Source organism: Myotis myotis, unplaced genomic scaffold (assembly GCF_014108235.1).
Source record: "Myotis myotis isolate mMyoMyo1 unplaced genomic scaffold, mMyoMyo1.p scaffold_m19_p_3, whole genome shotgun sequence".
In the NCBI taxonomy this organism is placed as follows: domain Eukaryota; kingdom Metazoa; phylum Chordata; class Mammalia; order Chiroptera; family Vespertilionidae; genus Myotis; species Myotis myotis.
The window spans coordinates 152806193-152831700 of record NW_023416335.1 but is presented as its reverse complement, the minus strand read 5'-3'; the positions used below and the strand labels follow the sequence as shown (position 1 = coordinate 152831700).

General features: G+C 42.3%; 1 protein-coding gene across 1 annotated transcript; it reads left to right on the top strand.

Annotated features, from left to right (window-relative positions):
* Nucleotides 1–260: 260 nt before the first annotated feature.
* Nucleotides 261–2068, top strand: LOC118650628. The gene is made up of 4 exons (XM_036298982.1): nt 261–407; nt 453–661; nt 862–1437; nt 1752–2068. Exons 1-4 carry the CDS (start codon nt 261–263, stop codon nt 1969–1971), a joined length of 1152 nt encoding a protein of 383 aa, XP_036154875.1. The 3' UTR covers nt 1972–2068.
* The last annotated feature ends 23440 nt before the right edge of the window (nt 2069–25508 follow it).

The following is a 25508-nucleotide window of genomic DNA, read 5'->3' as shown; positions in this document are numbered from 1 at the left end:
GTGACTACTAGGATTGCCAGATTTCACAGATAAAAATGCAGGACACCCAGTTAAATTAGTAGTACAGGGGGGACACATATACTAAAAAACGATTCATTTATCTTCAATTCGAACTTAACTGGACGTTCTGAATTTTAGACAACCCCTGCTTACTTTTTCTTTAAAACAATTTAAGACAAAACTTCCTAAATGGGAGGCAAAAAGTAACTTGTCTGGGCCGGCAGCGGACGTGGCTGAGGGCAGTCGACCTTCTCCCAAACATGGCCTTTAAGAAAAAAAAAGCAGCCCCCACGTCCCGGCGCCTGCGCACTAAGCGCGCCGCGCGGCCGCTTTCCCGCGGAAAGGAGCGACGGCCACGCCGCGGGGCGGGGCGCCAGTGGCCGTGCCCTCGCCGGATGCGAAACGAGGTGCCGGAAACTTGAAACCCCACAGAATACAACGTGTCCACTTAGACGGCGGTGAGTGCCGCCATTTTCTTTGCGGGCAAAGACCGGGAGCAGTTAGGGGCCTCATTCTGTGCCGTTAAGCGGGTGGGGGGCCATGGCCCGCGGCCTCAGCACTTGGGTGACGTGGAACGAGGGTCCCCGCTTTGGGGGCTGACTTCTAGTGACACGTCGAGGCTTGCCCAGGCGGGGCGAGGGACGCCGCCTGGGCCCCGGATGTAAGATGGCGGCGCGGGGGCGGGACCCGGGAGGTCACGTGCCGGGAGCCGCGCGCGAGCCTCCTTAAGGCATCTCTACGGTCCGCCTGGGCGCACTGGAGCCGCGGAGCGCGAGGCGGGCTTGTCCGCGCGGAGCTGCCGCCGCCCGGCCCGCTTCCCGTTTGACGGGTTTTGTTCCTTTATTCTCGCCTCCGGCCGAGGTGCACGGTATTACTGCGAGGGTCCAGGGGACGTCCGGGCTGTGCCCGCGTTTCTCACCGCGGCGCCTCCGCGGGAAGCGCCCTCGGCGTCCACCCGCGCGGAGAGCCGGCCCGGCGGCGGGTGTGGGGAGCGTGGTGCCGGAGGAGGGAGGGACCCGGCCGCCGCCCAGCCTCCACGGTGGGCTCGGGGCGGGAGGGGCGCGGGCGGCGCTGCCCGGAGACGTGGCGGGAGCTCGGCGAGACGGCCCGGAGCTCCCGGCGGGCGGAGCGCGGGAACGCTGCTGCTCGCGGCCTCGGGGGCCGTCGGATCCCGTCGGCGTCGGCTGCGCTCCGGCAGCCTCGTGGCTGCTTTTCGGGGTTCGGGGAGGCGCTCCCCTCGGGGCCGGGGAGGGAGCTACCCCCGCACCTCCCCTGCGTCCCGGGCGGCCGGTTACGTGGCGGAGCCCGCCCCGCCGGTGATCCCGGAGCTGGGCGGAGAAGGGCCGGGCGGCGGGAAGGGCAAGGCGTCCGTCGGACGGCGGCGGAGGAGGACGAGGAGCGCCGCGCGGCCGCCTGGACACCAGGGCCCTGGCTGAGGTAGTAGTTTGTGCTGTTGGTCGGGCTGTGACATTGCCCGCTGTGGAGATAACTGCGCAAGCTACTGCCTTGCTAGTGCTGGTGACGCTCGGCGCGAGGACAATGGCCGGGGATCCCCTTTGTTTTCCGGGCGCGGGGGCCGCCCGGGCGCCCGGCGCCGGCCGCGCGGGGACCGTTAGTTCCACCGTGTCCCGGGGTGGGGAGGGGGGCGGGAGGGGGCGCCGGGACCCCGTGAAGGCGGGGAGAGCCTTCGCGTTCGCTCTTGCACTCGGGGAGTGAAACTGTGAGGATGACGCACAACTTCTCCGCCCCAGTGTTTGTGTTCCAGCTCTCGGGGTGCTCGGCGCCGGGGGCCGTTTGCTGGAAGTTGGAGCTGTCCTCCCGCAGAACCGGCACGGGGAGCGGGAGAGTAGACCCCTTCGTTACGAAGTTTATGCCTTAAAATACTTGAAGTCTGGCTTTTTGATATGCTCCCTCGGTAAATGTAAGAGTTTTCAAAATGCAAACCTGAAGCAATGGAACGTTTCTGTTTAAACTTTGTTTGCAACTCCTCGGATGAGAAGATTGAATTTATAGTTCAATGCACTATTGAGATTTTTTCAAATGAGGCAAATAAATTCTTTCTATATTGCGCTGTGTGTGTGTTGTTTTTTTAATTTGGTTCTTTTTTAGTTTGGGGGCTCAAATTCTGATGGTGTGGTGGGGTTTTTCAAGAAAATTTAATTTGGATAGCTAGTGGAATTGCTTGGTATCTTAAATACCCCGAAGTCTGGGTGGAAAAGAAGATAATTGTATTTTTAAAATTTTAATTTCATGAGGTTCATCAGTTGTAAACTTTAGTACTTAAACTGTTCTGGTTTTGATTTGTGCAAACTGTAGGTCTGCATGTAATGGAGTCACAAACAATTTTCTGTGGTTTAATTCTTGATGCTTAATTGAAAAAGGCAGTTCTCTACTAAGGACAAGGCACCTATAAGAACAACTTTAAGAACCAGCAGAACCCGATCTCTCCCCTCGGTGGGAGTCGATGCTTCTGTAATTCAGAAGTGGCCTGATGAGCGCGCCTGGGTTTGCTCTGCTGCCGCTGGAGCCACAGCCTTATCTGTCATCCCATCCGGGGGGTGCTGCCGCTTGGCGAGGAGCTTTTATGTTGGCTCTTAAAATGCGGGCGGCACTCGAATATTGGCTCTTTGAGATTCCTTTTATTGATATAAAAGCAAAATAAATTCAGGACTTTATTAAGTGCCAGTTCTTTTAGATGATGGAAATCTTACGGTGCTATTTCAAATCTTGACTTATGGAGAAATAATCAACATTCTAATTGTACTCTAATAACTTTCATTTTTTAAAACATTCAGCTAATCTTACCTAGCAGGTCATTGTCTTTCCCGCTACACTGTAACATTTTATAAGAGGATCAGCAGTTGTTAATCTTTACCTCATATTACAGATTCCGCCAATAACTTCCTGAACTTCAATTGATCAATAGATAGGAAACTGTTGTACAGATAAAGTATAGTTTCTCCTCAGCTTTTAAAATAAATTTCATTCAAAATTGTATTGCCCACATAGTAGGAACATTTTTGAATTGTTGGATATAAAGGTACTTCCATGTTATTCTTATTTGCTGAGTTACAAAATACTTCCACTGCCAGCATGTTTTTAGTACCATAGTTCTATTTCTGCTTTAATCCCCAATCTTAAAAATGCATCAGCCTTTCCCTTTTACATTACACACCAGTGAAGATTACGGACTGAACATTTTTACTGATGATAGTTTGCTATAAGAGGAATTTGCCTTATCAAAGGTATAGCTTTCCAATCTTGGTATTTTCAATATTTGGCACAATTAACTTTTTTTCTGTTAAAGACCAATCATTTAAGTAATTTGTATCAGTAAGACATCACTAATATGAAAGAATACGGCGGTATTTTGGGTGCCCTCAACAAGTACGAAAGGAAAGCTCCGTTACAGTAATGACGTTCCAATGTCATCCTCAATTATTGGAAATATAGATGTTACTGTATATGGGACTCCTGGAGAACAGTCTTGGGGAACATAGTTTTGCTTCAGTGCCCCAAAATGAGAGTTCCTCATTGTTAATCTTATATATAAAAACGTTAGAAGCTTTTAAAGAAAATTTCCTTTTGGCAGGTAGGCAGGAGTGACCAGAAATGCACTCAGGACATTCTGGTTTTGTGGAGTAGCCCCCAAAAGAATTCTTACCACAGGGACCTGACAGCAGAGTTGAGCTCCTCAGTGTGTGGGAACAAGGGACCAAGAAAGCTGAGGTTTTTTCATAACTACATTCTCTTCGTCAATGGGACATTACACCCCACTTCTTCCATAGTGACGAAACGTGACAAAGGAGGTACTGTTTCACTTCCCCCACTGAATATTCCGCTAATTTCTTCAATAAAAGGAAAATAGGACAATTGTCTTCCAAAGTGAGTTAGGACAGACTTGATCTGGGTGGCCGAAATGGTTGAGCGTCATCCCCTGCACCGAAAGGTTGCAGGTTCAGTCCTGGTCGGCACATGCCCAGATTGCGGGTTCAGTCCCCAGTGGGAGGCAGCCGATGGATGTTTTGTACATCAATGTTTCTTCCTCTCCCTTCCTCTCTAAAATCAAAAACATTTTTAAAAAAATGAGTTAGGACAGATTGGTAATACATATCTATTGTCATAAAATCTAAAAAGCCATAGGTGCCATTAATATGTAGATAATTATGGCAAAAATACTAAACTTGTTTGAATGATTAATGCAGTTCATTAAGTGTCCTTTTATAGATTATTACTATTAGGCTGTACGGGAAAAAATAATTGTATGGTTAGGTCACTGCCCCAAAGGAATACACAGAAGAGGTGTAACATGAAGTGTAAGAATCAAAATGAGCGGATAAGAAAAACTGACCTACTTCACCTTTGAGACCTGGCAGAAAAAAAGTAGGTGAAAGCTGAGGGGAGAGAAGTATGGGGCACTTAGATCATGTAGCTTAGAAAGGTGTCTTAGTTATGTTTGTAACCTCCAGTAGTCGTTCTAAAAGTGGAATTGATATCTTGGAGATGAGCAATACCATTGTAATTGATGGTGGTACTCTGGGTGGCTTACATTTTAAATTTGTCAGATATGCTACTAATATGCTGGGGTGTTAACTGCATTTGTTTAACACAAATACTACTAGTCTCAAATTGAGAGTTTTATTTTGGTTAATTTTTCATTTTTAGTTACGTTCAAATTGGTATGAAACACATAATTTAGGTCATATCATTGTATTGGTTACTCATCCAGGGAGCAGTTGAGAAATTTTTCATTTATAACAGAAAACAGCATTACAAATGCATGATCTAAATTGCCAATGTCCATGGACACGTTTTAGTCCCTAATTTACTTGACTTTTCTGTGACATTTGACACTGTGGCCTTCTGAGAAAATCTGACCGCCATGATAAAACACTCTTAATTATATTATAATGGAACTAATGGAATTTGAAACCTGACTAAAAGCAAAAGATGCATTTTCAGAAAGTGTTGTTTGAGGTTGGAGAAGGAAAAAGAGCTAGGAACATATCCTTTAAAATCAATACAAGACATAACTTAGTTTTGTAGTTTTAACGCAATTAAAAGACAAAATTTGTACTGCTGGGTATCAATGGTGCAGCTTAAATGATCTATTGACAACTTGAGAGCCAGGAATCTGTATAGGAACACATTAAATCACTGCAAGGTGCAATTAAACAAAATTTACACTGGAAAATTCCATAGAACAAATGACCTGATCTTTTTTTAAAAATTTTTTTTTATTTTTATTGATTTCAGAGAGGAAGGGAGAGGGAGAGAAAGATAGAAACATCAATGATGACAGAGAATCATTGATCAGCTGCCTCCTGCACACCCCTACTAGGGATCAAGCCTGCAACCGGAGCATGTGCCCTTGACATCAAACCCTTCAGTCTGCAGGCTGACACTCTGTTCACTAAGCCAAACCAGCCAGGGCCGACCTGATCTTAAAAATGCAAGAAAAAAAGAGAAAGAACCTATAGATTAAAATAATTGTTTTTGAAATCACGCTTTTAGTAGTAATTCATTGTGGCTCTCATTTATGTTGAACAACATGAGTGAATTATGGGGTCCACTTTTACACAGATTTTGTTTTCAATATACAGTCAACCCTCTGTATTCCCAGGTTTCCATCCATGGGTTCAGCCAACTGTGGATGAAGATAGTATTTTCTGTCCATTGAGAATTCTCAGATGGGAGAGCAGACTCTGCATTGATCTTCACCATTTTTATATAGGGAACTTGGACATCCACAATTTTAGTATCCGGACACTGAGGGACAACTGCAGTTAAATTTGGGGGGAGTCAAAAGTTACACATGGATTTTGCATGGTGGGGGGGGGGAGGTCAGAACCCCTAACCCCCATTTTCAGAGGTTAACTGTATATACAACGTAGGAAATACATAATTATTAACATCACATTAAAACCAAGAAGATTCTTGCCCACCCAGCGTGGTTCAGTGGTTGAACATCGACCTATGAACCAGAAGGTCACGGTTCCATTCCTGGTAAGGACACATACTCGGGTTTTGGGTTTGAGTCCCAATGTGGTGTGTACAGGAGGCAGCCGATACATGATTCTCTCTCATTGATGTAGCTGTCTTCCTCTCCCTTTCAGAAATCAATGAAAAAAAAACTTACTCTCTAATGATTCTCTTTAGTCCTTCTGTATCCACACATGTTTTTCTTTATACTTTAAGTAAAAACCTTTGTGAATTAAGGAGCATATCTTCAAATGTTCCATTTAAAAAGATGACTGGTGTCAACATCTGTATGATTCCTTCATACTCATAAACTGATAGCTCTCTGGAGAGCACCTAAGATGTTTTGGACTACAATTATTACTGGTGGGCCACTAGAGATTTCCAACCTTACTTCCATATCTTTTTCCTTAATAGCTCACCCATTATGACTCTCATTTTTGTCAGTCCATCTTACTAGCTCAGGTATCACCTTGTATAAACAGTCCCTTCTGTTTTGCCTTTTCATTTTTAAATTGTGATATAATTGATGTATGGCATTACAGTATATTCATTTCAGTTGTACAACTTAATGATTTGATAATTTGCATATATTGCTAAATCACTATAAGTCTAGTCAACATCTGTCACCATACATAATTACAAAATATTTTTTCTTATGAAAGCTTTTAAGATGGACTCTCTTAGCAACTTTCAAGTATGCAGCACAGTATTATTAGCCATAGTCTTCCTATTGTAACTTAAACCCCCATGACTTATTTATTCTATAACTGGAAGTTTGTACTTTTTGACCCCCTTCACTCATTTTATACCCCTCGCACCCACTCCCATCCAGCTCTGGCAACCACCAGGGTGTTCTCTGTATCTTTGAACTATGGTATTTTGTTTTAAGGTTCCACATATATGTGAATTGTAAGGTTTTTTTTTTTTCTCTAATTTCACTTAACCTAATGCCTTCATCCATGTTGTTTTAAATGGCTATATTCTTTTTTTATGGCTGAATATTCATATATATGTATATGTGTGTGTGTGTGTGTGTGTGTGTGTGTGTGTATATATATATATATATATATATATATATATATATATATATATATCTCACATTTTTAAATGCATTCATTCATGGGTAGACAGGTAGTTTCCATATCTTGACTATTGTAAATAGTGCTGCATATGGGGGTACATAAATCTTTTAGAGTTAGTGTTTTCATTTTCTTAAAATGGACTTAAAGGGACTTAGCAGCCAATTGCAATGTGCAGAATTTGGGTCCTGATTTAATCAAAGGCAACTGCAAAAATATATATGAGACCACTAGAGTAATTTAAATACTGACTGAATATTTGAAGTTAAATAATTGTTAGTTTTTGATAATGGTATTGTGGTTATTTTAAAAAAACAACTAAAGAATTTATTAATGAAATGATATAATGTGTAGAATTTGCTTCACACTTTAAAATAATCCATAAGGTGGAGGGGGCATTTACATGGGTGGAAGTATACATGAAAGAAGATTGCCCTTCTGTTGATATTTGTTGAACCTGGGTGATGGGTAAATGGAGGTTCTTTATACTATTCTACTTCTGTATATGTTTGGAATGTTCCATAATAAACACTAAACAATAAACAATCAGACAAAACAAGAGAAAGAAAAAATCTTGTGATTGAGAGAGAACCAAAGAGTGAGAACCCACACAAAACCACACAAATATTAATAGGCTACTTACATGGACATCTTCTATTTTAACCCTGGGACTTGAGATGTAAGAGGAATACTAATGATAATTATTGTTGTATAGATATTACAACTACTAGTACCTCAAGCATCCTCTGATGACTATCCATGGACCCTGTGGAGTTCATTGTGCTTGAATTGACTAAATATTCCATAAACTCTTCCTGATTCTACATTATGACCCCTCCCTTGTTCATTGAGTTTCTTGTAAATTTATTTTAGGGAATTAAAGCCACCATTTCCAAGGCTAGGAATTCCCCAATAGTCAAGTCAGACCATAAACAGGGATTGAGGAAGCAGAAAGGTCCTCCACTACTACCAGGAAATCACATACCTAGAAAAAAACACATTATCCCAAAAGTTAGTGTGCAAGTTCCAAAATGACCTGGATTTTGATCTGATGTCTGTCTGTTTTCCTTTATCATGTCCCTCTTTTTTCTTTTATCAATTAATAGAATAATTTTTGTGTCTTTTTATGTGACTGTGGTAAAAATAATATTCCCCTTCTCCAAAAGTCATGCTCATTTGCATGTATAAAAGTTGTTGGGATGAGATGTTAGATTTTATGTATTTTTTTAATGTAAGAAAAGGTAAACAAGAAAAATAAAGTGATGTTCTTGTAGGTAGATACATATGTGGTTTGTGCACTGAAACTGTTGGAAAGAGTTAAGATGATGAAATGCATAAATCAAGCTAGGCTAAGGGGAAAGTCATGCTGGGGGAATAGATGGAGTTTTAAAGTGCTAAGAGCCCTAACCGGTTTGGCTCAGTGGATAGAGTGTCGGCCTGCAGACTGAAGGGTCCCAGGTTCGATTCCGGTCAAGGGCATGTACCTTGGTTGCGGCTACATCCCCAGTGGGGGGGTGTGCAGGAGGCAGCTGATGGATGTTTCTCTCTCATCAATGTTTCTGACTCTCTATCCCTCTCCCTTCCTCTCTGCAAAAAATCAATATATAAAAAATAAATAAAAAATAAAGTGCTAAGAAAATGATTTAATGAAATGGGGCCATAAAATTTCTAGAAAGGATATAGACCAATTTCTTCCAGAATTTTAGGAGCTCTGGGAATAGGAAAGCCATAACAACAAGAACAAGAAGAGTTCAACTTGAACACTAGAGCTGCACCCCTGGATGAACTTGAGGAAAGGGGTGGCTTTTCCGAAAAAAAAAAAAAAAATGTAAAAGGATCTGGGATCATTTACTCACACAGTCATTTTTTAAAAATATGTTTTTATTGACTTTTAGAGAAGAAGGAAGAGAAAGGTAGAAACATTGATGATGAGAAACATTGATCGGCTACCTCCTGCATGCCTCCTACTGGATACTTTTGTTGATTTCAGAGAGGAAAGGAGAGAGAGAGAGAGGTAGAAACATCAATGATCAGAGAGAATCATTGATCGGCTGTCTCCTGCATGACCGACACTGGAGATTGAGCCCGCAACCCGGGCATATGCCCTGACTGGGAATTGAACCATGACCTCCTGGTTAATAGGTCAACGCTCAACCACTGAGCCACATCGGCCAGGCTCAATCATTTTTTAAACAATTGTTAATTTGTGTATTTATTAGATATCAAGATGAAAAGGAGCTTTTCTATTTGAGGAACTAGGCATGTCTATAAATAATTGAAAACAAAAAAACAAGTGCTTTGTAGATCTATGTACAGCAACATGCCATGAGGATGCAGAACGCTGAGCAATCAATTTCCATCATGACCATGATCAGGGGATCAGTATGAAAGATATGAGGAATAAGCATGCTTTCACTGTGACAAGAATGAAGGAATGGGATCTGGACGGGGGTAGCTCAGTAGGTTGGAGAGTCGACCCAATGTACCAGGTTGCAGGGTTTGATTCCTGGTCAAGGTGCAATCAGGAGCCAACCAGTGAATGTGTGGTAACTGGAACAACAAATTGAGGTTTCTCTCTCTCCTTCCCTATATCTCTAAAATCAATAAAATTTTTAAAAAAGAATGAAGGAATGGGTATTTCTGGATATAAGAACAGCATGAGAAAAATATGGGTATACAAAAAGGCATGGGCTTTCAAGGAGCATATACAGGATGTCCCCCCAAAATGTATACACACTAAATAATTATAAAGGCAGTGTTTAAAATACATATACAGTGTGTCCCCCAAAATGTGTACACACTTTGCATAATTACAAAGGCAGTATTTAAAATACATTCCATTTGCAAATGTGAGCTTTCAGCTGTTAAAGTTTGTATACATATTTTTGGGACACGCTTTAGTCTAACATCTATACCAGTGATGGTGAACCTATGACACGCGTGTCAGAGGTGACACGTGAACTCATTTTTTTGGTTGATTTTTCTTTGTTAAATGGCATTTAAATATATAAAATAAATATCAAAACTATAAATCTTTTTTTTAATTAAATCTTTATTGTTCAGATTATTACATTTGTTCCTCTTTTTTTTCCCCCCATAACTCCCCTCCTCCCAGTTCCCGCCCCACCCTCCGCCCTCACTCCCCACCCACTGTCCTCATCCATAGGTGCACGATTTTTGTCCAGTCTCTTCCCGAATCTCCCACACCCCTTTCCCCCCCAGGAATAGTCAGTCCATTCCCTTTCTATGCCCCTGATTCTATTATAATCAACAGTTCATTCTGTTCATCAGATTATTTATTCACTTGATTCTTAGATTCACTTGTTGATAGATGCATATTTGTTGTTCATAATTTGTATCTTTACCTTTTTCTTCCTCTTCCTCTTCTTAAAGGATACCTTTCAGCATTTCATATAATCCTGGTTTGGTGGTGATGAACTCCTTTAGCTTTTCCTTATCTGTGAAGCTCTTTATCTGACCTTCAATTCTGAATGATAGCTTTGCTGGATAAAGTAATCTTGGTTGTAGGTTGTTGGTATTCATCACTTTGAATATTTCTTGCCACTCCCTTCTGGCCTGCAAAGTTTCTGTTGAGAAATCAGCTGACAGTCGTATGGGTATTCCCTTGTAGGTAACTGAGTTTCTTTCTCTTGCTGTTTTTAAGATTCTCTCTTTATCTTTTGCTCTTGGCATTTTAATTATGATGTGTCTTGGTGTGGTCCTCTTTGGATTCCTTTTGTTTGGGGTTCTCCGCGCTTCTTGGACCTGTAAGTCCATTTCTTTCACCAGGTGGGGGAAGTTTTCTGTCATTATTTCTTCAAATAGGTTTTCAATATCTTGCTCTCTCTCATCTTCTGGCACCCCTATAATTCTGATGTTGGTACGCTTGAAGCTGTCCCAGAGGCTCCTTACACTATCCTCGCATTTTTGGATTCTTTTTTCATTTTGCTTTTCCGGTTGGGTGTTTTTTGCTTCCTCGCATTTCAAATCATTGACTTGATTCTTGCGCTCCTCTGGTCTGCTGTCGGGAGTCTGTATAATATTCGTTATTTCAGTCCGTGTATGCTTAATTTCTAGTTGGTTCCCCAATATAAGATCGAGGGTCTTATTAGTTTTCTTGTAGATCTCATTAAGTTTATCGGCGGCTTCTAAACAGTTCTTGAGAGACCTTAAAAGTGTGGTTCTGAACTCTATATCTTCCATTGACAATTTTGTCCTGTTTCTTTGTCTCCGCATTTTGTTATGCTTCCTTGGTGCACCCCCTAGTGGTCTTTGTTCGCAGTCTTATAGTTAAATCTTGATTGTTGTAGCTAATTCCAGGGAGGGTTTGACCTCCAGGCCAAGTGGCTATGAGAATCAGCTGTGTCAGCAGTGAGAGAACTTCTGTCCTCTAGTGAGGTGCTAATCTGGCCTTTGCCTGAGGCTATCCGGCAAATGCCTGTGTGCAGGGCTTGGGCGGGGCGGGTCGCACAGGATCAACAGGGTGGGCCGGAGAGAGCAGTTATGGCGGCTCTCAGTCCTGTCCCCAGGGGCTCTGCCTCTCTGAGTCCCAGCACCCGCTGCAAAGCTCAGAGAGAAAGCTGCACTCGCTCTGACCGAAGCCAGACAGTCCCGCTTCTCCCGTTTGAGTCTGGGTCCCTAAAGACTCGCCCGGATCTGGAGCTCAGAGTCTGCGACTCCCTCCCGATTGAATACGCCAACCACGCCCTCCGCCGCCAGCCCGCTCCGCGCACTCCGCACCTCAGAATTTGACTTCAGCACTGTGCCTCCTCTGAGTGTCCGTATGCGTTTCTCTTTCCTCCTAGTTGTAGGACTTCCACTCAGCCAGCGTTCCTGTGGTTCTGGGTGATGTCCCTTCCGTTTTTTGGTTTCACTTTTGAAGTAGTTGTTCAAAGCAGCAAACTCCGGCGTTAACCTATGCCGCCATCTTGGTTCTCCTCAAAACTATAAATCTTTGTTTTACTATGGTTGCAAAGATCAAAAAATTTCTATATGTGACACGGCCCCAGAGTTAAGTTAGAGTTTTTCAAAATGCTGACATGCTGAGCTCAAAAGGTTCACCATCACTGATCTATACCAATAAAGAGCTAACATGCTAATGTTCGATACACGTAATGGGTAACGACCGGGTCATTAGCATATTAGCTGGGGCATTGCTTCAGAGACGGGGCAGAAGCGGGGAGGTGCCCAGAGAAAGTGGGACCAGCCCTAGGCAACTCGAGGGACTGAGGGCAGGGCTTGAAGCGGCCAGAGAAGGCCAGAGGGTTTGGGGGCAGGGCCAGGCGCGCTGGAGCTCTGTGTGGAGAGGTTTGGGTCTCAAGGCAGGATGGCGCTGTGCGATTTCAAATCGTGCGCTGGGCTCCTAGTAGATACATAAAAATCTGGGGTTAGCCCTGACTGGTTTGGCTCGGTGGATAGAGCGTCGGCCTGCAGACTGAAGGGTCCCAGGTTCGATTCCAGTCAAGGGCATGTACCTTGGTTGCGGGCACATCCCCAGTGGGGGGGTGTGCGGGAGGCAGCTGATCAATGTTTCTCTCTCATCGATGTTTCTAACTCTCTATCCCTCTCCCTTCCTCTCTGTAAAAAAAAATAAAATATATTTTTTAAAAAAATATTGGGTTAAAGGGTATGGATGGTGGAATAGACAAAGAGGCTGGAATATGGTTATGGACCAAATTATGAGAAATGTACAAGAGTAAGGTGTTTTGACTATTTTTAAAAATTGAGATATAATTGATATATGACATTATATAAATTTCAGGTATATAGCATAATGATTCTATATATGTATGTACATATTGCAAAGTGGTAACCACAATAAGTCCAGTTAACAGTCACCACCACACATTGTTACCATTTTTTCAATCTGTTCTTGGTATCTGTGAATTTGTGTTTTTTGTTGTTTTATTTTTTAGATTCCACATGTGAGAACATACAGTATTTTTTTTCCCCCCTCTGGCTTATTTCACTTAGCAAAATGCATTCAGTTCCATCCATGTTCTTGCAAGTGGCAAGTTTGTTCTTTTTTATGGCTAATATTCCTATATCACACTTCTTTATCCAGTCATTCATCAATGGACACTGGTTGCTTCCATGCCTTGGTTATTGTAAATAATGCTGCAGTCAACTGGGGAGTTGGGGGCGGGGGGATGCATATAATTTTTTGAGTTAGTATTTTCATTTCCTTCCAATAAATACCCAGAAGTGGAATTGCTGGATCATGTGGTAGTTCTATTTTAATTTTTGAGGAACCTTCATACTATTTTCAATAGTGGCTGCACCAATTTACATTCCAATCAACAATACATGAGGGTTTCCTTTTCTTCACATCCTCAACGACTTATTTCTTGTCTTTTTTATAATAGCCATTATAACAGGTATGAGATGATAACTCATTGTGGTTTTTCTTTGCATTTCTCTGATCATTAGTGATGTTGACCAGCTTTTCATGTACCTGGCCATGTATGTCTTCTTTGGGAAAATATCTATTTGGATCCTTGGCCCATTTTAAAGTTTAATGGTTTGGGTTTTTTTACTATTGAATTGGGTGAGTTCTTTACATATTTTGGATGTTAACCTCTTATTAGATATGTAATTTGCAAATATCTTCTTCCATTCAGTTGTTTGCCTTTATTACGATAAGAATCCTCCTATATAATAAAGAGCTAATATGCAAATGGTCATCACGTCCTCACACCATCACGCCCTCACACCGTAACAGCTCAGACCCTCAACACTGGGGAGAGAGGAATGGGGACCAGCCAGGCACAAATGAGATCATGAGAGAGGAATAGGAACCAGCCAGGCACAAATGAGCTCCTGAGAGAGGAATGGGGATCAAGTAGGCACAGATGAGCTCTCGAGAGAGAAATGAGGACTAGCCAGGCTGCGTCCTGGGAGAGGGGCAAGCTGCCCACCCTGTAGTCTCAGGCACCAGCGGCTACGCCTGCGTCTGTGGCCCAGGAGAGGGACAAGCTGCCTGCCTCACGGTCCTGGACATCCACCGAGGGGTCCCAGATTGGAGAGGGTGAAGGCTGGGCTGAGGGGGACCCCCCGCTCTGTGCACGAATTTTGTGCACTAGGCCTCAAGTAAATATATTTATGGCTTTGAGGAGAGAAGTGTTATGCAGGGAAAAAGAAAATTGCACATGCAAAACTTGAGGGAGGTGTGGTAGGGGAAGAAGGGCTGTTTATTATGAGGAAGTGAGAATGTTGGTAGGAGGGTAGAGAAAAATGAGAGGGATTATGGAGATTTGAGATTGAAAATATAAAAGAGATAATTGATAGGTCAAGGTCCTGTGTTATTATAGTCTCTATTTATCAAGGAAAATCTATCTATTAAAAGCATCCTAGAGATACGTTTGTTGTTCTATCTATGGTAACCATCTAAAAATACATTTGAAAGTGCTTTAGAAGAGGGATCTACAAATGTTTTCTGTAAAGGACCAGATAGTAACTATTTTTGTTGGTCACATATGATTCCTATTGCATGTGCTATTTGTGCTCCTCCTCCTTCCTCTTTAAAAACATAAAATCATTCTCAGCTCATGGGCCATTCAAAAATCAGGCCACAAGCCAGATTTGACCTGCAGGCTTTAGTTTGCTTTAGAACATAACTTCTGCTTTAGAATATAACTTTCCTGATGAAGCATTGTGTCTCTCTCCTATTTCTGTCCCAATAACTAAAGAAAAAAACAACAACACAGGTCTTTCTTGGAGAATAAATAGTTGGAATAATTTAATACATTTGAATGTATGTAACTCCTGACCTACTTTTGACCCTCATCACTCAGATATGTGACTATAACTGTGAAGCATGGTTTCAACGACAGTCCTAAAACTATCTTTTGTGTTCTTTATTTTTCCTTTTTCCAACTGGTAATTTAAAAACACATCTGCCAATTATTTGACACTTTTTTTTTTCATTAAAAAATAGTCTGTTTCCTTTTCTTGAACCTAAGCAGTGTTTGTGACTGCCTCAATAAATAGAATGTGACGGAAATGACACTTATGTGACTTCTTTAGGGTCATAAAAGGTGATAGAGCTTCTGCCTTCCTCTCTTCTTCTCTCTTGTGACATACTTTTGGAGCCCTGACCCGCCATGTAAGAACAGCTACCATGAAACTTCCATGCTGTAAAGACCAGGGGGAGATCACATAGAGATAGGAAGAGATATCTCTGGAACCCCAGCTGTGCCTGCCCACAGCTATTTAAGTCTTCCCAGACCAGGTGCCGTACATACGAAAGAGCAAGCTTTCAGATGATTCTAGCACCAGCTACCATCTGGCTGCAACCTCATGAAAACCCAAGCAAGAACCATCTAGCTAACCTTATTCAAACCTCAGAACTATGAGAGGTAATAAAATGGTAGTGGTTGTTTTAAGCCAAAGTTTCAGGGTGATTTGTTACATAGCAATAGATAACCAGAACTGCTTTTGGGACGTGGAAATGGAATATAACAAAACCGAAAACACATGTCAGTGGCTTTGGAACTGAGCTACAGGCATACGTTGGAAGGGCCTTGAAGAGATTAGTGGCACAAGTCTGATGGCTCTTGAGGTTGTCAGTAGGGCTTAAAGCAGTGGTTCTCAACCTTCTGGCCCTTTAAATACAGTTCCTCATGTTGTGACCCAACCATAAAATTATTTTTGTTGCTACTTCATAACTGTAATGTTGCTACTGTTATGAATCATAACGTAAATATCTGATATGCAGGATGGTCTTAGGCGACCCCTGTGAAAGGGTCCTTTGACCACCAAAGGGGTTGCGACCCACAGGTTGAGAACCGCTGGCTTAAAGGAAAGTGAGGGAAAAGTTATTAAAGCGGGAGGAAATGCCCTTATTAGTAAAACTGTTACCTGTGATAATGTAGAAATAGAAAATATACCTAGTGCAGTGGTCGGCAAACTCATTAGTCAACAGAGCCAAATATCAACAGTACTTCTTCAAAATAGACTCGCCCAGGCCAAAAACTGATTTCTGCACATGGGCCACGAAGTTTCAGTCGCACTGTACACGCGCCCGCATGTATTTTGTAGAAGAGCCACACTCAAGGGGCCAAAGAGCCGCATGTGGCTCGCGAGCCGCAGTTTGCCGACCACGGACCTAGTGGATCAGCCTAAAGATTTTTCAGGCTAATGGGTAAAAGATGCATCTGATTTATCATAGCCATCCTCCTATATAATAAAAGCCTAATATGCAAATTGTCCCCTCAACCGGGAGTTCAACCAGAAGTTTGACCGCTCACTATGATGTGCACTGACCACCAGGGGGCGGGCGGTGCAGAACATGGCAGGTGTCCGCGACGTGGTCCTGGCAGCAGGTGGCAGTGGAAGCGCTGCCAGCCCCGACAGGCCCTGAGGAGAGTGGGACTGCGGCAGGATGGTGGAGCAGGTGAGCGGGTGGCGCCAGGCCAACGTGGGTGCAAGTGGGGGCCCAGTTGCCCTGTAGATGGCGACCAATGGTGGCTCTGACACTTCCATTACAGAGGAAGGGCAAATAGCAATATTAAAATATTTCTCCTAATTATTTTCCTTTCAATATGCATGAATCTGTGCACAGAGCCACTAGTATATCATAAAAATTCCTTTAGAAGGAATTAATCAGTTTTGAAACACACTTTAGAGCAGCGGTTCTCAACCTGTGGGTCACGACCCTTTCACAGGGGTCGCCTAGCACCATCAGAAAACACATGCATAATTACATATTGTTTTTGTGATTAATCGCTATGCTTTAATTATGTTCAATTTGTAACAATGAAATTGGGGGTCACCACAACATGAGGAACTGTATTAAAGGGTCGCGGCATTAGGAAGGTTGAGAACCACTGCTTTAGAGAAAATATAGAGGAGTCAGGACTTACTGGGTTAGCAAATAAAATCTTTTTCTGGTGATCAGTCTCTCCCAGCAAAATATTCCCAAAGTAAAAAAAATGGCCTCAGGACAAAAGTCAAATTCAGGGCCCTATCACAAAAATTTCTTAGGGTAAACATGAAACTAAGGATATGATTGCAAAAGTATTAAGACCCCAGAAAGATTTAGGGTGGTGCTTTCTGAATCCTTGCAAACAGACAAAAGCTTAAGGATCCTTTCCATTCAACAGTAGGGATTCTAAGACTAATAAAGGCATTGATCCACAGCAGCTTTATAGGGAGCCTCAGGTAGACAAGACATGATGTGACTTTTATCTAATGAAGTAAAGAGATCAATAAGGTAGGAAAACAAAGCTTTTAAGAAAATTATACATGTAAAAATACTATAAGGAATAGAGGTAGCTTCAAAATGAAAGCTTTTAGACCTTGAAACTTCCACAGGCAGGAAATAGGCTCCTCAAACTATTGAACTTAAAATGTGGACTGTATTTTATGAAATAGGAAGGATAACTCAGCGGATGGAGCCAAGAGCTTCAAAGAATCACTGCAGGCACTAGAGGTGAATCCAATCGAGTAATTGGCAACATGTACCCAGGTGGACTTACTATGGTAGTTATTCTATGCCTTACCCCACCATGTTTATTGGGTATGTGTGGGACAGACAATTTGTCTTTAGTTTACTTTTTCTCTAGGGAAAGGTATTTCCTCATTGCTTTTCTTTCTTCTTAAAAAAACACACACACACACTTTAAATCACATAATAAAACAACAAGATGTGTTTGAATGACTATAAATAAGCACAAAAGTTCTCCTTCCTTCTAAATCTTATGTTTGTATATGTTAAGTACCTAATACAGAACCTAGTTGTATAATTAACTTTTTTGGTAAATGTTAGTTTCTTTTATCATTATCTTTACCCATGGTTTCCAGTGCTCCTATGCTGACTTCTAGTTCATGATGGCTCTCTACCTCTACAACCGCTTCCCCCTCTTAACCCCAGGCCTCTGCTCCAGATATTTTCTGGATTTTTATTATCATCTAAACTCTGAACTTTCTGACCTAACCTTTATAAAAATTTAGAGTGACTAGATAGTTAATATGAATAATGCTAGTGTTAACATAAAAATTTCACTTAAATGACAGCAAGAGCAACCTTCAGTGTTTACCCTGTGGAATAAGCAAAAATTCATGCACTTTTATAGGCCCTTTGAATCTATTTTGGGTAAGGATACTCAAGTTGATATCAAGTTATGATATTCTTGTTCCTTTCTAATGGAGAGTTGCCATTTTTAAGGGATATAATATAGTGTAGAAAACAAGTGCTAAAATCTATCCTGCTCTTCACCATGCTATGGGCTATTTGTGAAGCTTTGGACAGGATTTTAATCCAATTAAAATTAATGTTAATAACTGTCGAAGAGGAAAACCTAAAAGAAGAGAATTTTTGAAGAAAAGGGAACTAGAAAAGAGGAGAGCAGTTCTACATGAATTGTTTTGCCTTGGAAAATAAAGGTGCTCATGTAGTTCTGTGAGTAAATATGTACAGTTGATCCTTGAACGACATGGATTTGAACTGCACCAGTACACTTATTCATCGCTTTTTAAAAATAAATAAATGTATTTTTTCTTCATGATTTTCTTAACACTTTTCTCTAGTTTATTATAAGAATGCAATATATAATATAACATACAAAATAAGTTCATTATTATATCATTGGTAAATCATTATATTATTGGTAAGGCTTCCAGTCAATAGTAGCTATTAATAGTTAAGTTTCTGGGAGGTCAAAAGTGATTTTTGACTGCATGGGGCATCAGCGTCCCTATCCCTCACATTGTTCAAGGGTCAACAGTACATAAATACGTTTCTTTATTTAACCAGTATTATTATCACTATGTGACTCAGTATACTAGCTTCTATGGGGATAATCTAAATTAGAGAGCGTACTTATTCTGAAGGACTGTTAGAAATAAGGCGAACCCTCAAATTCAGGGGTCCTGGTAGAGATCAATAAGGTAGGAAAACACAAATCATACTGGGGAGGCAGGCAGCAAGGCAAATACCTTTACTTCTATGTAGAAGGGTGCACACATGGTCTGGAAGCACGGCACACCGAGCAGGTGGTCTGCTCGGCTTTATAATCTCTGACGCATGTGACCTGTCCCTCACTCTTGATTGGAGCTCAGGCGCACAGTCTTTCGCAATTGGCTGATTCAAAGGGAGGGGTTGGCCTCCGCTGTTTCAAGATGTGGCCCCCAGGGGAGCTTCAAGCCATGCGGCCAACATGGCAGCTGTCTAAACTGTTCTTTGACAGAAAAGATGACTTGTTTCTTCTCACAGGACTGGTGCCAATAATAGTTGGCACTCTGCACTGTGTGAGACCTGGGAAATGCTCTGATTTGCGATACCTTAGGGAAGGTGTTTGCATTATGTTAGAGCATGTCTCTTACTACAATGCATGTGCATTCTTAGGTTAAAAAAGACGTTCTCATGAAAATTTAATTCCATCGCCGAAACCGGTTTGGCTCAGTGGATAGAGCATCGGCCTGTGGACTGAAAGGTCCTGGGTTCGATTCCGGTCAAGGGCATGTACCTGGGTTGCGGGCACATCCCCAGTAGGAGATGTGCAGGAGGCGGCTGATCGATGTCTCTCTCTCATCGATGTTTCTAACTCTCTATCTCTCTCCCTTCCTCTCTGTAAAAAATCAATAAAATATATTAAAAAAAAAAAAAAAGAAAATTTAATTCCATCAATAGTAGCATCTTTCCATAAACTAAAAGCTTGCAAAGCCTTAGTGTAAAAGAAACCATCTAACTTTAAGAATGAATTTATTACTGTTATCGGTGGAAGTGGGGTCGTTGGGGTACCACTGGAATAAGCATTTCTGGGGGCCCGCACGACAGGATGAGATATGGTAGGAAGCTTTATTTCCACGGAATTACTTCCCTTCCATAGAAGCAGTCAGAGTCCAGAGTTTCCTTTCCACATTGGAGCTGGATCTGGTACATCATCAGGCTACTTGCAGTCCATTAGTTCATTGTGTATGGGGTCCATATGGCCTTGGGCCATGTGGATGAATGCAAGGGAGCCCCACCCACAAACCCCAAGAGGAGCAAAAACCCAAGAGTTGAACTTCTTTGTTCAGGGGATTAAATGTCCCAAATCTTCCCATGCTTGCAGTGTTCACACCCACTGGGGTTAACCATCTCTGTCCCCAGGATTGATTGACAGCAAGCAACTTCCTATGTCATCCCAACTTTACTAGGCACATGTCTATCTTCCCTTTGTTGGATCCTTGGGGAGTGTAAAGTTGTAGCTTCCTGGTGAAGCTGCCCAAATGGCATGCCCATAATATCTGGCCTTCCCTCTTTGCTCCTTTCCTGCTATTAATAACTAGTTTAATTACAACAATATCATTACCAAGTGAATTTAATTTACAAAAGGAATTTTCCCTAGTATTTAGGCTATTGGTTGGTTTGGGCTATGTTTTTAGTTTTTATTTATCTTTATTGTTGAAAGTATTACATATGTCTCCCATTTTTCCCCCATTGACCCTCCCCCCCAACCTGCTCCTGCCCCCACCCCAGCCTTCACCACACTATTGTCTGTGTTCATAGGTTATGCATATAAGTTCTTTGGTTAATTTCCCCTCCCACCCCTGCTTATGTTTGTTTTTAATTAACATTTTAAATTGTTTGGTTTGGTTTGGTCAATTGAATGAGTTCAAAGATACATCTCTGAGTATGAAGTTTAGAGAGGCCAAGTAAATAATAGAAAATTGGAATTTCCAAATTTTATAGAGTCCTTCCATGGCAAAGAGTATGTGTCACTTTCATATTCTATAGAATTGAGCTCCTTTTTACACCTACTAGGTGTACTGGTTAATAATGAGGATTTTGTAATCAAAGTAAACATGTCCAAAAATTAATCCATTAAGTACATTATGTACTTTAAAATGTTATTTTTCATCATCAACTAATATTTATCAAATGCCCAGTGGACAATACCACCAGTTTCTCCCTGCAGGTGATTATCTAACAATCATTTCCTCATATCCACATAGATACATTAATATGGTGTACTTGCAGGATCTCCCAACAGATAACTCTGCAAAATAAAACAAGCTGGTACAACACATTTATTCTTAACTACAAGCCTAAACCTCAGAATATAAGACCATATACCAGGTGTACCGGTTAATAATGCGGATTTTCTTCAATAGATGGAGTTACACATATGTTGATATATATGCGATTTGATATGTATGCTATTTTGTAGTATTGACAGCAAGCTTCAAAACTTCATGGTGGTGGCAGCAAGCAGGTGGCAGGACCAGTGCAGCTTTCTGGTGGGGAGGCCATCTCTCTGGGATATGGTGTGCAGTTGCTGTTTCCTTGTTACAGCATATAAGCAACTTACTGCAGGTGTTGTCCTAAGGACACGAGCTTATCTAATTTGGTCAAGAACAACAAAATCAAAATTCCTCCCCTTCAGATTAGTCAGTAACTCTGTGTGCCTCCAAAGAGTGCGTAAGTTCTTCTTTCAGAGTCAGAGAGGTGCTTCTGGGGCATGAGGAAGGAACGCTCTGTTCCTCTGCCTTTGATGTGATCTCCCAGGAATGCCAAATTATGTCTTGGCATCATTTTAACCACCTCTTGTTATTTTACAAGTTATATCAGATGACTTAATATATTGGACAGGACCAAATCTTTAAAGAGGACATGACAACTTTAACGCCTCACCATGATCTAGGTATACTCTCTGGCAGGGCTCCATCTTCATTCATTAGAGATGGAGGAGGAGATGCAAAATATCTAATTCTAATCCCTTTTATTGTTACAGCCCTTTAACTGGTCTCCTTGGCTTCTTTCGTTCCCTCCAATCTTGCCCATGGACTTTTGTCAGAGGGAGCTTTTTAAAACAACACTGACAGTGACCCCTCCCTCTCCTGCCTCATTTGAGTTAGATGCTCTCATAACACCCCACACTTTCCAGTCATCACACCAAACTGTAATTGCATCTTTACTTACCTGCATCTCCCACTAAACTGATTCCTGGTGGGTGGCCCTCCACATAGCCAGATGCCAGGAGGCAAACAGTACATGTGGGTGTGTTGAGTGAGTAAAAGCCATTTGGCTCACTAAGAACTTAACAGTGATTCCCTATTGTTTACCAGATCAGACCCAGTCTCTTCATTTCAGTTTCAACTGTAGTTGACCCCTGAATTATGTGGGTTTGAACTGCGCAGGTCAATTGAAAAATCCATGTATAAGTAGACCTGCACTGTTCAAACCCACTTTGTTCAAGGGTCAGCTGTACTCTGATTTCTCTTGTATACAAGCCTTTAGATCTCTTTTTGGTTCTCCTGATTCTTGCGTCTTCATTCTGTGAGTTGTTTCCTCTGCCCACCTGTGGTAGCTTGTCTCTAAAGATAGCTGCCATCAGTTTCTTCTCTTTTGTATACACATGCTGCTCCCCCACTGAGAGGTGGAGTCTATTCCTCTGTGTTCTTGAATTTGGCTGGCCTGTCACTAATTTCACCAATAGAATATGATGGAAGTGACACTGTGCCAATTCTGGGCCTTTTCTTTAAGAGGACTAGCATTTTCCACTTCCTATCTTTCAAAGCCTTGAACTTCCATTAACACATTCAGACAACTCTTTTGGAGAGAGAAGCCACATGGAGGAGGCTGTTGTCCTGGATATGAAGCCATCCTAAACAACCAGCCCAATTCACGGGGGTCGGGGAGATGTGTGCATCTGACTCTGGGGTTCTGTGACAACTGATAACCGAACCCACTACATCTGTAAAGAGAAAAGCAGAGCTGCTACAAGACATAGCCTGTAAGGTTGACTGCAAGACAAAAGAGGTGTTTTCTTTATTCTTGAACTGAGGGTAGCAATCATAATTCTGATACTTGACAATGAGCAATTCAGAGGGAGGAGGAGATTGGGAGAAAGGAAGAGAAGCATCCACTGAGTGGCCTGGGAGGGAGCTTCCCAGAGAGCAAGAGAATGCAAATGAAGGAAGCTGTTTTGTGTTGTGATGACAGATGAGTTTCCTGCAGTGTCCTGAGAGCAGCCCAGCGGGGAGAGGCGGAGGGGCAGAACCAGACCACTGTGCAGAAGGAGGGAAAGCTGCTGGTTCGCCAGCTTGTGGTCTGTCCTTAGAGAAAACCACACTACAGTTCAGCTGGGAAGCTAGAAAGACAGCACTACGTGCTTATTTCTGTGTCTTGTGTCATATTAGTGAAATAGAATTATTTGAAGCTAAAAACAGTTACACTAGGATTTCTGAGTTTAGTTCTCTTCCGTGATTTTTGGCTTGCTCTGCAGTTATTATGGTGAGATGTGTTTAAAGACACACATACAGTTTTCTACTATGTTCTTTAGAAAATTAGACACCTGACTGCTAATCTTTATTAGGGAGTGACATTTCTGCCACCTTGTAAACATTCAGTTTCACAGTGAGGTGAGATGCAGCTTGTACTTATACAACACCTAGGATCCTTTATTTTGCTGCCCAAACTAATGAGTGGTTGCCTAAAATGTTGAGTTGGAAGGTTGTGTATTTCATTCACTGCTAGGTTATAGGAAGCTTTGAAACCATTCTATAAGGCAGCCAGTAATTGTCCCTGCACCTGTCAAGGTGGGCAAGCACAATCCTGGTGTCTTTGCCTCCTCTTCTTTATGCTCTGTGATTCACTATGGCTAGCATGACCTTCGCCCTCTCTTCTTGCCTAACTCCTCCTCATCCTTCATGACCCAGTGCAGTGGTCAACAAGTGGAAAATTTCCCTGACCCTTACAGGCTCTTAACTTTGCATCTCCATCACAATCTCTTTTTACCTCTGTTATTGTACTTACTTCGCATGAATGTTACACATTTAGGGAGGTGCACACAGGACATGTGTGTAAGATGCACTCGTTGTGGGTTGTGGCCCGAACAAGTCTCCATTCCTAACCTCCAAATCCATTTTTGTTGTCAGGGAGGTAACCGTTACCTTCTGCTCCACTTTCTCTTGTAATAGCACTAAATGGGCCACCGTTGTTTCTTCTCCAGCAGCATTTGATAAGACTAGTCAATGATGACAGGCGGCCCTCATCCCCAACTGAGCCAATTCTACTCAGCAGGATTGCGCTTGCCCCACCTTGATAGGTGCCAGGACAATTACTGGCCGCCTTCTAGACCTGCTTCAAAGCTTCCAGGAACCTAGCAGTGAATGAAATGCACAACCTTCCAACTCAGTGACATTTAAGGCCACCACTCATCAGTTCAGGCAGCAAAATAAATTGGTACTCAGCTGCTCCCAGTCCATTTTTCTGGTTAGACCTATAAATAAAAGAAATGATTGTGCCACTGCCTGTGACACCAATCTGCCCCCTCCCTGAGCAGTCACATTCTCTCGCACTCTCTCTGGCTTTGTTTTGGTCCCCTGAGGAACAAAGTGTTAACGATTATATTTGGAGGTTGCCAAGTGCTATGTGTCTACATTTGAGTTCTACACACATAAATATAATAAACAAATGGGTGTACATTTGAATTACATGCCCACCCGTCCTAATTTGTAATTCATTCATACAAAAGTATTTTCTAGTAAATATTATAACTCCCCCAATACAGTCCGTTTTATTCATGAGACTAAATTACATCACTCAACGGTGACGTTTAAGTGACAGCTACTACAGTAACCCAGAGTAATGCCCTTGTGAAGTGTGGTGTGCTTGCGTGCTTATCCGGTAATTTATATATCCCATAAATACCAGCTGTAATGTCTGTAAAGGAAGAGAGGATTTTTCCACACTTAGTTATTATGAAATACAACATTTTTAGAAGCAGATTCTGATACTTACTTGCCCCAAATTTCTTCCCTTTTAAGTCATAAGTGTTGCATCCCCCCACCCCCATACGCAAATATTAAAAATAAAAACAAGAAAGCACCCACTTTGCCCTTCCTCCCATGGCACAATATCTTTAGTTTGTACTAATATAGAAGAAAAGAATCGGTCAAATAAATGATCTTCACTCTCTTTCAAACCAAATCTGCTTTAATCAGTCTGTTAGTACATTCTGTCAGACTCCCTGACTTTTTAAGCAATACATTATTCCTGCAGTTTCAACAAAAGCTAAATCTTTGCCAATTCCAGATCAGCTCTGCATGGAAGCTCTTGCCAAATTGACTTCCCTGTCTCAGTCAAGAGGCTGCTCCCCACTCTGCTCGAAATTAATAAGGCCAATCAGAAATGCACAAAGCCTGCATGGCCCATCATTCTTCAGGAGTTTGCCCTCTCCTCTGCGGTCAGATAAATCACCTTAAAGCTATTACACGAATGACCATAAATTAGGGGGCCTGTGGTCTGGTCTCTCCCTTCTGAGGTTATTCCAGCTTGCACTGTCCTCCCCATAGGGGTTTGCTGTGGTGGGGGAGGGGACGGGCTCCCCAGGGTTGGGGAGAGGAGATGGGACCACCAGGGCCCTGGTTATCAGTCGTCACAGAATCCCCGAGTTGGACACGCACAGTCTCCTCAGAGAATTGGTGTCTGAGCTGCACCCAGGTGTTTGACATGGCACT